Here is a 14,637-nt window from a genome sequence, read left to right as displayed (position 1 = left end):
CTTGGCTCTAAGGTTGTTGTGTGATCTTATTGCCAACTATTTTTTATATAAACTGGAAAACTAGTATGTCCCCCAAAACAGTTTTCTTTGAGGTGTTGTAAATCCCTGCCTAACACCTTATCAGCTCCATTATCAGAGCTATTTAGTTCCTTTTTTACCTCGTAAGAATGTAATTCACTGCGCCATTTATCCTCCAGTTTAAGCTTTGTGCCATCTATGTGCAATTTTTCAACACTCCCCTCCCTAATTTTGCATTAGTCTGGTACTTCAGGGGAAAGCTTTCCCAGATGCTAAACCAGAAAATTTTGTGTGTGCTCTTCTGTGTTAGAAATGTGATGAGATTTGTAAGGTGCTTACCCTTGTGCAATAATATTGTGACTGCCATTTTAAATTTAAACAGAAAATATAGTATCTTCTATGAGTTGCAAAAAAAGTAATAATATTTACTGCTTTGTACTTGGAAACCATGCCCCTGAACAGGCATTAGGAGGAGAATTAAGTTCTGTTTTCACAATTTTATAGTTTGGATTGCTGTAGCAAAATAATGTTCCATCTTTGCTTGCTTACCTCTCCCTCTTTTGCTCTTGTGTTTTTCTCTTGCTGTCTCTTCCCTATGTCTCTCATTGAGCTTGTAGGTGTTTCAGTTATGGTCAATCCATCTTTTCCAGCTAATGTTGACACAGAGGAGCAGCTTGGTTATGTATCATGATAGTGGGAAAAAATATCACTCTGATTCACATATTCCTGTGGTAATTCAGTATGTTACCTTTTAACTTTCCACAATTGCCCAGGATGGGTTTTTTTATTCTTCCCTTCCCTTCCCTTCCCTTCCCTTCCCTTCCCTTCCCTTCCCTTCCCTTCCCTTCCCTTCCCTTCCCTTCCCTTCCCTTCCCTTCCCTTCCCTTCCCTTCCCTTCCCTTCCCTTCCCTTCCCTTCCCTTCCCTTCCCTTCCCTTCCCTTCCCTTCCCTTCCCTTCCCTTCCCTTCCCTCCTTCTTTTCATTTCCATCCTTTGACTAAAAATGGGAGGCAAAAAAATGGTATCTAACTTCTATACTACTTGACAAAAAAATGACCATTTAATGGCTGGCCCGGTGTATCCGTCTAACTGCTTCTGTCATGTCTGGTTGAATTTCCTCCTAATAACTGTGTAATGTTTCAATGCTACTTTTATAATTGAAAAACCTGTGTAAGTTTTGTACATGAGTCTTTGGATTGCACTCAGCACATTTACCATAGTGGAGTCCTCTCTAGTAGAGTGTCTTGGTGCTATAGTGACAAAAATAATAATAATGTGATTTGGTGGCTAAAGCTTGTTCAGAATGTGACAATTTATTTCTAAAATTAGTTATGCATTAATACAAAGTTTTTGAAGTGACATTGTGGTCAAATGATTAGCTGCCTTTGTGGTCAATTGGCTTTAACTCTGTTCTTCGACATTCCCATTTTTACCATAGCTTGCTTAAAGATTGTTGGAGCAAAAATGTCTTTGAATGAAGAATTTTGCAAGTGTGTATTTTTTCAACAGCCAAGCTAGATGAGCTGTCATGCTGCTTTGTAAAGCCTGCACCAGCTTCTGCTGGTGATCTAGGACTTCTGGGGTACTTTTGCAATCTGTGCACCAGATTCTTCAGTCCACTTGGTGGACTACCAGAAAAGAAAGTCTGTTTACTCTGAGGTCAGGAAGAGGATGGATTAGGAGGAAACTTCAAGATATACCAGAATTTCCTGTGAGAGTGATATGCTGCCTTCCTGCCAGTCAAAATTTCTAATGCATTTTGGGCTTTCATCTTTTTAAAAAAAGAGCAAGGGGGAAATTGTGGGGAAAAAAGAGAGACCTTTTAACAGTCCTAACAGTCAACTAAATATTTCCTAAAGCTGCCTAGTAAGGCAATGTGTACATGACTGAGGTGTAATTCTGTGTTCGGTTATTCACTCTTTCACGCTACAGAATAAAACAAAAAGTCATGTTGCTAGCAGTTTGTAACAGCACAACTTAACACTGGAAATCATTAGATTCTTTGCCACCTTGGAATTCCCTTGTGCCTTTAGTGTGTTGTTTGTTTTGTGATTTCAGCTGTTTCCCTTGGAAATGGTCATGTCTGCAGTGATTTTGGAAATTTTATTTGTTTTCCAAAAGTGTGCAACTTCAAAACAGCTTAGCTGCCCTGCAACAGACTCTTCAGTTCAGGGCAAAATAGCCTCAAAAATAGCGTCTAGAGATAAGGAGTAGCTGGAGTATTAGTATTTGGTTTTGTTACTTGTGGTTTTAGCTGAAACATACTGTAGTTTTCTTTAGCTGTTATTTAATTCATCGTACCATGAAATGGTCTGTCTTCTCATTGCCCTGACAGATAGTTTTTGTAAACTATCATTTGTTAGCATTTGTAAACTACCCTGCAAAATTAGTTGGCTTTGAAAAGGAATATGTGCTGCTTTGGTATGTCAGCATATTAAGTTAGTGTCTGTAACATCAGCTAATTTTGATGCTTTTATTATTACAGTGATCTGCTATTGCATGTTTTCCATATCTCAAAGAAAAAGAATTGAAGTATTCACCAAGCTGTTATTTTTTACTAAAGGAAAAACTTATCTGGTCAGCTCCTATGAAGGATCAGGAAGTTTCCAAATGTACTAGCAAGTTGACATAAACAGTGAGCTCTTCCCAAGTCATTCTTCTGGAAAGTACCAGCAGTGTGTTCCCAGAGAACATTTGTACCTTAGCTATATGTGATGAACACCAAAAAAATCCTCCCCTTCATGACATGGGCATACTTTGAGTGGTTTGCCCAGAGACGACTAGGCAGAGGAGACAGCTGAGTTTGTTCCCCCAAAATCTGAGTGATACTGCTTAATGTATGCTTGAGTTGGAGGCTTTATCTGACTGGCTTAACATGAAAAAGCCACAGGCTAGCTGTTCTTGAAGATTTTCTGTCATTTCAACCTTTTCAATACATGAAAAGGTGTATGTGTGTGTCTTCTCCGTGAACATTTAAGCTCTGAGACAATCCTGTGTGTTTGCAGTTGTCCAGTACTGCAAGGCATCTGAGCATGTAGCCAATTTGCCTAGGCATCATTCTGCCCCCCAGCCTCTGCTCCAGGCATTTCTAATTTACCTGTTGGTTTTCAAATCAAAGAACATGGTGCCTGCCCACAGAAAGCAAGATGAGGTTTTTCCTAAGCAACACAAGGCTGATTGGGATGTGGGTTAGGCAATGTCTTGAGCTTGATTTCACCTGTGCTGAGATTTCCCCTCTACCTTGCCTTTACCAGCAGGATTTAGACTGCTGCTCCTGGACTTGAAAAGGTAGAGAGTCCTTGAGCAAAAACTACCTTGGCAGTGGGCAGTTTTCTGAGGATTCTACTGTCACGACATCTGCTCAGAGGATAAACCAGCAGCAACTTGGGAACAATCAGGAAAAGTTGTTACAGTGGATGCAGCACATCTTCACTGAGTATATCGCTGTCACTACAGTGAGAGGTCTCAGTTACACTGCTGTGTTAACACATGCTGCCTGGTATGTTAATGATGGGTTGGGATTTTTCCAGTTTTCTTTCAGATGTTGTCTTTCTCTCTGCATTACCAGTCTTTGTCTCATTTCTTTCTTTGGAAGTGAAGAGGTTGCAGACTATTGAATCCAGTACAGAAAGTTGTTGCTCTCCTACTCTTGTCTTGCAGTGGAAACAATTTTTGTTTAATTGGTTAAAATTGTCTTAACAGTGGTTATACATTGGACAGGTTCAAAATGTTGCATTAGTAGTTGTAGATGCTTAATTTGAGCAGTGGTGACATGGATCAGGCAAGGTGGGAGCTGTGCCTGTGAGCCCTGTATCTATGCATCGGTGAATTTCTTTTTGAAGCAGATAATTGTGAGGATTTTAAACAAAGAATGTAGTCTTTGACAGTTTTTATATCTCCACCAAAAGTTTATGCCATTGCGCTTATGCTATGGTCCAGTATTGTCACTTTCCTATTAGCACTAGGTCTTCTTGAGCTGCTTGTTATTACCTAATCCTAATTTAAATCCAAGTAGAATTACACTCTGAAACTCACTTGCATGTTCCTCTTTCTGTCTTTCCTTTGTAAAAAATCGATGTTAATATGTAAAAATTGGACATCTGCAGCTATTTCACTCTGTTAATTGAATTATGGAAAGCTTTAAAAGTAAGCTTGGTACATCACTGTGAAAGCCTACTGATGTCTTATAAAGATGTTGCACTCTTAATACGGAGGTCTAGCAATATATTACTTGCATGCAGTGATAGCTCTAATTGGAAATCTAATAGGATACAAGAGATTTCTAAGACTATTAAAAATAATAATATATTATTTTTTAGGTCTGTGGGATATTTTTATTGACAGTCCTTTGGGTTGAAGCTGGAAATGAAATACAAAATGTTGAAATATTTCTTATTGGTTCAGAGAGCTGTATTCAGGACTAATCGCATATCACATTTCTTGAGGGCTAAAGTGCTCCCAGTTGGCAGTTCTCGTGATATAAATTCCCACAGTAAATTGGTGCTAACAAAGCTCAAGTACCTGTTCCATTCAGTAGCTGCATCTTTAGGGGAGGGAGGGGAGGATGATTGCAGGTGCAACTTGCAGTAATGACAGTGTGTCAGTAGGTTGGTAATATGTCCATAAAAAAGTGATTCCTTGGAGTGGTGGCTAAGGGTGCCCCAGAGAGTCCTTTTCAGTAAGTTTGCACAGTTAAGCTGGTGTCTTTCAGGAGGCAGAGTTTCCTGTTGAAATACAACGCTTTTCCAGTCTAATGCACAAGTGGTAGCTGGAGAGTACTGAGTGCCCAAATATATAGACCTGCACAGGACACGGACAAGTCATTAAGGTGTAGCAGGGTGCCAGGAGCATCCAGGATGGAATGGCTTTTGGTTTAATTTAGTACTGATCTTGAGATATGCTGGGTTTTGTGTTCTGAGGAGAGAAATCTTTCCCTGGCGACTGGTGCATCACTTTGCAGAGAACCTGTCTCCCTTTACTGCTTGCTTATGTGCCTGCCTTCCCTTGGAAGCCTGCTTTTAGTCATAGCTTCACTATAGTTGAACGATTTAGCACTGATGTATTGTGAACTTTTATTTTTAGTTTATTCTGAAAATAAAATTTTAGATTTGATAACAGAATTTAACACCCTTTCTCTCCTGTGATTTCCCCTGCTGTCAAGAATATGTTCACCAGTACTGCAAAGAGCAGTGAAAAAAAGTATGTTTCTATGTTACTGTATTTCCATTTGTAACACTGTTACTAACACCTAGCAATTACTTTGGTTCCTTTCACATTAATCACGTGCATATTGTCATGTATATGTTGAATTTATTGGATTGTCTTACCTCTCAAGTAATACCGTTCCAGGATTGTTTTATCCTTCTGTCTTGTATTAGCCTTGCTAGAAGAAGGAGGAAAGAAGAACAAGGCTGGTTTTCATTGTATTAGGGATGTTAAAATCCAGCCCTGTACAGAACAAGGGGAAATTTCTGAAGTCATAGCACATCCATGCTGGAAAAAGCTGTGTCAGCACTTCTCCTTATGCAAAGAGAGTTTTCAGCTCTGGTGTCTTACAGATAAAATACTACCATAGCAGCTCTGAGAGAAAGAGGTAGCAATGGAGTCCTAAACCATTAATGGCCGTTTAGGTTGATCTGTACTTAGAAATACTCAGTGACATATGGCACGCTACAGAGTACAAGTGTCTGAGGATCTCAGTAAAACTAATTTTCAACAAGCAGATGTTTGTATTCTGCAACACCCTTAGTTTGTACTGCTCTTGGTGAGCTGCTAGCAGGTTAAGGACAGTCTAGAATTAGACAAAGCTGATTTGAAAAAGTGCTGGTTTGAATTTGATACTGTGATTTTAATTCCCCTTACAAAAGCAGTTCCTTGATACAAGCAAGATCAGTGGAATGAGTTCCTGTGGCTTTAGTTTAGAAATCAGTGTAGCAAAATTGGAAAAGCGTAGAAAATTTTGACATTTAAGAGTATTATCTTGTATTTGGCTTCCTTCAATTATACTATAAGCCTTGGTTTAGCAATAATACAGTCATACATTTTAATTTTGAAGAACACAGAAGATTAATAAAATTAACATAAGTCCTTAATTTCTTTAGTATGGTCTTTGACATGGTACAGTTTTATTAAGGCTGGACTGGAAGTGCCATTTCTGAAATACAGGAGATTGAAACTTAGCTTTTCTGTTGTATTGAGATTGTGTAGCATGTTTAGTAGTAGTTCTGGGGAATGCTGTGCTTCTTAATGTCAGGAAAGAGAAGCTAAACGTCATACCCCACCTCTAGTTTCTCAGCTTTGCTAAGCAATCTGAGACACTGATAAGTCCAGGCAAAGTCTCTGAGATTTTGGAAGCATTCTATTTGATTTTAGTCCCTGTCTTTACTTCAGGTGGTGTGTGAAGTGTAAGCCTGAAAACTGTCTTCCATATCGTACTTAAAGAATGGTAAGAGGTCATATTTATTTGAACTGTAGTCATATTCCTAAACCATTTGATTTTTTTATCTCTTAGTGCTGGCCCCAAAGGTGATAACATCTACGAATGGAGATCAACCATTCTAGGACCTCCAGGTTCAGTCTATGAGGGAGGTGTTTTCTTCCTTGACATCACATTTACACCAGAATATCCTTTCAAGCCTCCAAAGGTAAGAGACCTGAAGCTGAAGTCTTTAAGTCATAAGCACTCAACAGACCACTGAGTAGCAAGTCATGTTAATACAATGCAGCCTGTTTGAAACCTGCTCTCTTTAAGAACAAGCTTAAGTTCATTTCAGACATTGCATTGACTTTTATTAGCAAATGTTAACAACTTTTCCAGTCCTCTTGATTGTTATTTTAGAGCTTGCTTTCTTTTTCCCTATTTCTGTTTATGAGAAGTCCTGAGCAATTAGTGCAAGCATTGGGACTGAACTGAGAAACTGAAAAGTAAATAAACCTAGGGAGAGGAGAATACTTGTTTCTCAGACTACTCAGTTACCATCAGCGTAACAGTTTATGTATGTTTTGGGCATTAAAACTGTTTAAATTTTCAGTTTTGTTGGGTACTTGTGTTGTTCACCTACTTGTACAGAAACAAGCTTTTTCCATAGTTGTTGTATTTGTGAAGTCCTTCTATTCCAGTGTTGTTTTGTTCCAATGCTACAAGACAAATACCAGTTCAAGTGTTATCTTGGGGTTCAGGTATTTGGCCAGCAGAAGAGTTACAAGAGTAGGTGGTTATGTATACACTTCATATTTGCCTTGTATCTGAAAGCATTTATGTTCATACTTAAATTTATGTGTGAAAGTCATTGCATTGATGAGGTAAACACTGACTGCCCCATCTTCAGACTTCGGTCTAGTCTGAGGTAGGAAGGTTTTGCCATGGGTCAGGCCATCAGTCCATCTCAGTGGAGATGTTGCTAATTGTCCAGACAAATTAATACAAGCTTCCTAAATTAAGGCAACTGTTTAACTGTTCTTGCTAGCATAACTTTAGGATTTCTGGTAGTATCAACAGGACCTTAAGTTCTACCTGTTAGCTAGAGCTCCAATTCACAAGCAGCATGGTCTACCTTGAGACATGGTGATTTCCTGATGATACCTGTCCCACTTAAGAGGTTCTCTGGTAGCATAGATGGTTCTCTTATGACTTGTGTTTGTTTAATTCAGTTCAGAATGTTTTTTCAATGTTTTTTGTTTAAATAGTTTGCATTGAATAATTTATTGTCCAACCAACTTGTGCAGTATCTTATGTCATGAGCCCAGTAAGCATTTAAAGAGGGAGCTTTTACCTTCCCATGTGTTTCTTGCTACACCTTTGCTTTCTATGCTACAGGTCAGAAGCATTTATTGTCCCAGGCTTATCGAGCCTGATGCCTTATGAGACCATATTATAGCTATCAGTGGTATTGAGACAGCGCTATATGCCGAGTTCCGTGATGCAGAACCAAAGATAACAACTTTGTCATTCCAGCTCGGCCCTGCTTTCTGCTCTGTGCTTCTGACAGGAATCTCTTTGCCTTTATCTTTGACTCTAAACCCTCACACAAATGAAAAGAAGGGTATAGTAGCATTTGAGTCTTTCATCTAGCAGAGTCTAAGCTGATTTACAAACCACGTGTATGTATGGAAATAAAATACATGTAACTTCAGTCACATTGAGATGGGGTATAGGAGAAAGTAAAGCAGTACTCTAGTATAACATACTTGTGTTACTTGGGTACTTTGAGAGTCAGTGTTGAACTTTTAACCAAGAACCAAAGACTCTTCCAGCAGCTCCTGTATTAACCCCCTTTCTGGTGTTAATCGATAGTAATGTGGAAAATATAATGACCATATTTCTCCTGCCTTATTCCCACTAAATGGTTGATTTTTGATGCCTAACTATTTGTAGTGACTGGTAAACATATTTGTGGGTCATTTGGAACTGGTAGGACTAATGTAATTATCATAGCCTTCCTGTATTTGTCTTTTAGAGCAAGAAATAAACAGCTAGTTGAAACAAAACCCCAGCATATATCATTTTGACGATAAGCACTAGTAAAGCAGTAGAGTGGTTGAAAGTCATTTCAGAAGCCTTTAGGACTGAAAATACTAAGCTCTGTAGAGCAAAAGGACTAGTTTCCCTTGAATCTTACTTGTTAAGCCATACAAGACCAGCAGAAGAAAACCTCTAGTGCTTCTTGGAGTCCTCAGTGATTCTTAAGAGGAGAGTCACTGCTGCAGGCTGCCCCATGGTGAAGTGCCTGTAGTAAAACACATTTCATAATTGGAATGTTAAATGTCATTAAAGGATTTACCTTCTTAAATAAAGTGAGGTGAAATTGGTCATCTCGGCAGGCTTCCAAGCCTTCAGGAATATGTGCAGGAGTTGTTGAGGCATAGCCACTATTGACACGTTCTGTAAGGTTGATGAGTGTCCTGGAGATGTGTGATGAAGGATATACAAGGTGCAGCCTTTGAGGGCTGTGTCTAGCTCCAGCTGATTTGATTCCATATGTTGGAGCAAACTTTTAGAGGGAGGATATTGCTGTAGGAGAGCCAGAGGATAGTGCTGGATGTCATATTAACAAATTCTTGTAAGGATATGCAAGGACTGCACTACTGAACTTGAGGCTGGAGATATTAGAGATCTTAAAATTTGATTTGGAAATGCATTGCACAGTAGGGGGAACTCCAGTGGGAGGTATCCGATACAGGGAGAGATACTCTCTCTCCTATCCTAAATATAAATATAACAGACTTGTTGCATTTATTGAGCATTCCATACAATGCTTTGAAGATGTTAGTGTTAATCCGTTCTCTGCTTTTATCTTTTCTCATTTTATGTAGTATTCTGGTTTCACTTTTGTTTCAGATAGCAACTGAGTCAGGCACATGCTGGGTGGGCCTGGATTCAGGAGAATCCAATAAACAAGTATAATTAGAATTTAAGAGTCCAGTACTTCGTCCTCAAGATGATTGCTATTCTTTTGTACTGTTACAATGAATATTTTCCCAAGAGTTACATTATAGTTGGTTTAGATTTCATTTATTGAGATTAAAACAATACCTTGCGTTGACCTGGTCTGTGCTTTGATCGTCTGTATTAATAACCTCTAACTAGTTCCTCCCTCACTCCCATTTTGCTGCCTGTGTAAATTAATCTCAGCTATCACTTCAGGGTAAGGTTGAGATTAGCTTGTTTTATGTCTTTTCAAAAGCTGTGCTTAACTCTGTGTAGGTACTCCATTAATGTAATCTCAGGTGGGACATTTCCAAAGGATTGTTGAGTTACACCTTATTTTTCTACTATTCCACGTGCTGTTCTCCCTTGACCCTGAATACACTGTACTACCTCCTAAATAACTCAGTTTCTCTTGGGTTTGGTATGAATTTTCTAGGTATATGTGATTATTTAAAAAAAAAAAATCCTCTCGGACATGTAACAAACATTTACTTTAAATATTCCTATTTGGTTTTTAATGGGCCTCCAATTCCTCCTACTCTGCCAGCTTCATCTGAGTTCCCTGCATGGCTGGCTTTCGTACCATCAGCAGAAACTGTAAATGGCAAACAGCTGGACTACGTGTCTAACACATCCCAGTTCTGACTTGCTGCTTAAGTGAAAACAAATTTATATTTTTCCTACAGTGCTTTGGTTAGGTAGAGCTCCTCCAACCGGAGAAAACTGCTGATGATGCCATGGATATAATCCTTAAGGATTATATCTTAAGGTTTCTTAAGGAACCAGACTGTTCTGCAAATATACAAGAGTCTCCTCTCTTTCTCTCCTTCAGGAATACTAATTTAAAAGTAAGTCTTATTCTTAAAGGCAAACGGGATTCATGCATTATTATCAGTTATTAGTCAACCTAACTGAGAGACTGCCTAAAGAGTATTTAACTTTTGTGCTCAGAATCAGGTTTAACAACTTTCTGTCTTTATAAACTGGGACTCTTGACCTCTCTGATAATTTGGTCCTTATTTTATCAACTTGGAAACACATCCATGCTTTCCCTTCTAAAAGTGTTTAATCTGTTCAAATTATTATCTCTCCTACATTTAGAAGCCTGCTTCGAAGGAGACCAAAGCTGCAGGTCAAACAGAGAAATACTGAGCAAGCAGTGAGGCCAGGCTGGGCTGAGGGCTGTTTGGGAACCCAAGGCAGAGCCATTGGCAGCAGCTGCAAATGCCACAAACTTCTGTTTTGCCCTAAACAGTGTGGGTTGGGGCAGCCACTGCAGAGTCAGATCCACCCTCTGCTCAGGCTGATGTACATGGACTTCCCCATGACTGTAGGGAGTCATTGCTGCTTTTCCTCAGGCTTAAGACAATCTGGAAAACAAAGGTCATTTTGGTCTCTTACCTGCTATACTTCTAGGGTTCCTTGGGTATAAAGTGTCAGGCGTTCTTGATTTTGGAATTGAAGCTTGTTGCAGAAAGTGTGGGAGGAGGATACAACTCCAGACATTTTGCTATTCCCACCTATAAAAGTGTAGGGATTTGAGGTTGCCTGGGGGCTTTTTTTGTTTGCTTGCTTCCCGTTTTAATCTAAAATCCAAGCGGTTTACAAGGAACAAAGCAGAAAATCTCCCCAGGCGTACTGTGTGGGTGTCTCCTATGTGACAAGTAACTGCTTTTGCCAAGACTGAAAATAGCCCATGTGTTCTGTGCATCAGGAACGTTCTTGGGAACGGTGCACAGAGGCAGTGCATGGGAGACACGAGGCACTGGGGCTTTGTAGCCGTGTCTCCCCACTCTGTGCCTGCTTCCTGAGCCTGAGAGATGGAGAGTCACAGGAAAAATGTTGGCATTAAAAAGACAGTTGGAAAAATGAGGTTGGTTGGCAAGTTTTATGTGTGGGTTGGTCTGGTCTTCTCGTACCGCAGTCTTACCCAGAATGTTTTGCAAATAGCCCTGTGACTTATAAACAGACAATAAAATTTGTGGGTACAGCTAGCTGACAACTTATGAGGGTTTGGGGCATAAACCTGCCAACCTTTATTCATGCAGATAATCCTAATCCATGCAAGTTCCACCAAATTTGTCACTGTTCATCCAGTGAGTCAGAGTAAGGCCTTTCTGCAGGTCTCATTGTATACTCCTGAAAATGTTTCATGGTGCTTTTGTTTCCCTTTCAAGTAATTTCTGTTGAAAGCTGCCTGGCTCATTCACATCTCACAAATTCGAAAATAATAAAATCCAACCAACTCCTCTGATTGCTGAGCTCTTAGCAGTGACAGGAGCCACGATTCCAAGTGCCCTGGCTTGTCTGGGGAATTTTACAAGGCCTTTGAGCCCAGCAGGAGAAAAATGCTGGTATTTAAAGCCCTGGGTCATTTTGCTGTTGTGAACAGAAAGACGAAAGGTAATTCAAAATATTATAAAAGCCCCACAGCCTGGGTTTCACGGTGCCCACAGGCACCCAAGACTGGGAAGTTGGCCATCGCTTTGCAGGGAGATGGTGAGTGTGTTGTCAGTCATATGCCTGTGTAGAGGCTGCAGTGGTTCACCCTGGGGCTCAGAAAAGTCACCCACGTTCTACGTTTGAGTTCCCCTCCCTTCAGGTGAGAAGCCTGGGCACCAGCCCATCAGTGTGTTCAGCACAGCTAAGGGGAACACGGATGGGCTGGAAATGGCACTGCTGCCGCACACCGCTCAGGCTGTTATGGACTTGTTTGTTTTTAAATCAGACTCTTGTTCAGTTGTCTCTGGCATCACAAATGGCCTCAACCTGTCTGTTTTATTTTGCCCAGGAACTGCTGGTGGGAAATGGCATGTTAGTGCTAGGCCGCCGCGGTCGGCGAGGCGGGGCGGGGCGGGGCGGTTGTCTCCGACACGGGGTGACCTGGCCGCGAGCAGAGTGGAGCCGGGCAGCCGGGTCCAGCGTGGTGCCGGGGCGGGTGTGCTCCCGGCAAGGGCCGCGAGAGGGCGGCGGCGGCCCGCGGAGCCCCGCGGGGATCGGCCCGGCCCGGGGTAGGTTCTAACACGCCGTCCCCAGCCCCGCCCCGGTCGGTCACCCAGAGGCCAGGCGGAGAGGTCGGCCTTCGTGCCCCCTTGGCCAGCATGCGGGGCCTCTCTTCTTTCCCCTTCAGTTGTTACTGCCTGTCATTCCACCGTGTGGCGTGGGGTACCCTGGCACACCTGCTGATGTCCTTTTCTTGCAGGTAACGTTTCGGACAAGAATCTACCACTGTAATATTAACAGCCAAGGCGTCATCTGCCTGGACATTTTAAAAGACAACTGGAGTCCAGCATTAACCATTTCTAAAGTTCTCCTCTCCATCTGTTCCCTCCTCACAGACTGCAACCCAGGTAAGCCTGCTGCGTGGCCATGCAGGCTGTCTGCCCCCTTGCACCCCACACAGCACTCAAATAATGTGACACTCATCCCATTGGCTTTGGCCAGCATGGCTCTGACCTCCAGCTCAGCACATTTAGCTCTCCAGGGCAGCCAGAGAGGGACTGGAGGTGGTGGAGGTGATACGCTCTACCTGCCTGCTGCACACCGCTCCTCAGACTAACCCACAAGGAACTATGCCGCAAGTGGTCCTCACTGTTTCTCTAACCCAACCATTATTCACACTTGTTAAGAGGAACATGTCTTGGTTTCCAAAGTCGGTTTTACAGCTTCCATTTCTGTGTGTGTCTGAAGACAAGAGAAACACCAGATTTCACACTGCATTATATATAATAGAAATAAATTTGTTGGAATAATAAAACCTCTCGTCGAGGTCTGACCTTTCGCAGAAGCAGATTTATATTGCTGCAAGTACACTTAGCAGTGAGAATGTCCTGGTCACTTTTAGAAGGAGTAAAATCAAACTGAAACATGAATCAGTGAAAGTCCTCAGGAATGCAAAATATGACTGTTGGATTGTCATCTTTTGAATGCCTTAAAACTTTAATTGGCATTTCACTCTTTATTAAGTAATAGATTAGTACATCACCATAAATACACAAATCAGTGAAGACACGGACTACTATTTCAGCATGTTTAGCTTGTTGCAATGTACCTTACTTGTGTGATTCCCTTGCATTGAATTCACACTTCACTTGTTTTTAACTTTTTATTTGGTAACTTGTCTGAAAGAATCAATTTGTTTCCTTTTCAGCTGACCCCCTGGTTGGAAGTATTGCCACTCAGTATATGACTAACAGAGCAGAGCATGACAGAATGGCCAGACAATGGACCAAAAGATATGCTACATAAATTGGATTTCTGTCAAACTCTTACATTATTTGTCTGTGATGGAAAGAGCTGCTTATGATTTTGAAGGGGTGGGGGGCGGGAGGGTGCTGGTAAAGAGTAGGGTATTTCTATAACAGATTTTATTCAGTCTTATTTCCTAAGATTTTGTTGTTGTAACTTAAGGTATCTTGCTACAGTAGACAGCTAGGATTGGGAATAGCATATTTTAAGACTGTAATTAGTTCAGCAATATTAGCTCACATATAGTACCGAGAAGAATGTAAACTTCTTAGACTTACTTGGTTTTCAGTTTGCTTGCAATATGTAAAAGATTAAAACAGCTTAATTTTGTACAGGTACATATGTTGACATTTATGTAAAAGTCCTTTCAAGACTCTACACGCTGTTTTTGCTTTTTATTTTGGGACATATATTTTGTTCTGGGTTGGGTTTCTTTTTTTTCTTTATTTCTTTCTTTGTTTTTTGTTTATTTGTAAAAAGATGTTGGGATTGTTTTCCCCTATGGAGGGCACATTGGTATTTAACAAATCCTTTTTAAAGACTGTCATCTCATGATCTGTGATATGGAGAGGTGGATATATGGCCTCATATATGAAATGAGAAGTAGTTAATGTATTATTTTATAAGCCAATCTATCTTTGTGAAAAGAATAAAAGGTTTAATCAGGACGTACGATAACCTGTAGTGAAATACCTTAAGCTGTTTAACTGTAAGGCGTGGAATAGGAGTCACTCAGTGGATTGGTTGTATGTTGTGGGCTACTTAAGTCTGCATTTGTTACTGTGCTAATAAAAAGATGTTTAAAAAAAAGAAGAAGAAAAGATTTCTGCTTAGTGCCTTGCTTTGTCATTTTGCCAGAACTGTGTCTCCTAGTATGGTGTGAGGATTACTGTATGGATAAGGATGAGGAAGATCTGCAGGTAAGTGCTCTGTTACTATTTTGGG

At 40.7% G+C, this 14,637-nt stretch overlaps 1 protein-coding gene across 1 annotated transcript in view; it reads left to right on the top strand.

The window, feature by feature from the left end:
* Positions 1-13,761, top strand: part of LOC104557349 (ubiquitin-conjugating enzyme E2 E1) — a 46,304-nt gene extending 32,543 nt beyond the window's left edge. The window contains 3 exon segments of the mRNA XM_061997116.1: positions 6,529-6,661; positions 12,647-12,794; positions 13,595-13,761. Coding sequence (XP_061853100.1) covers positions 6,529-6,661; positions 12,647-12,794; positions 13,595-13,692 — 379 coding nt within the window. The 3' untranslated portion in view covers positions 13,693-13,761.
* The last annotated feature ends 876 nt before the right edge of the window (positions 13,762-14,637 follow it).

This window comes from Colius striatus, chromosome 5 (assembly GCF_028858725.1).
Source record: "Colius striatus isolate bColStr4 chromosome 5, bColStr4.1.hap1, whole genome shotgun sequence".
In the NCBI taxonomy this organism is placed as follows: Eukaryota; Metazoa; Chordata; class Aves; order Coliiformes; family Coliidae; genus Colius; species Colius striatus.
The sequence above is the reverse complement of the archived record's forward strand: the minus strand, read 5'-3'. Positions and strand labels throughout refer to the sequence as shown.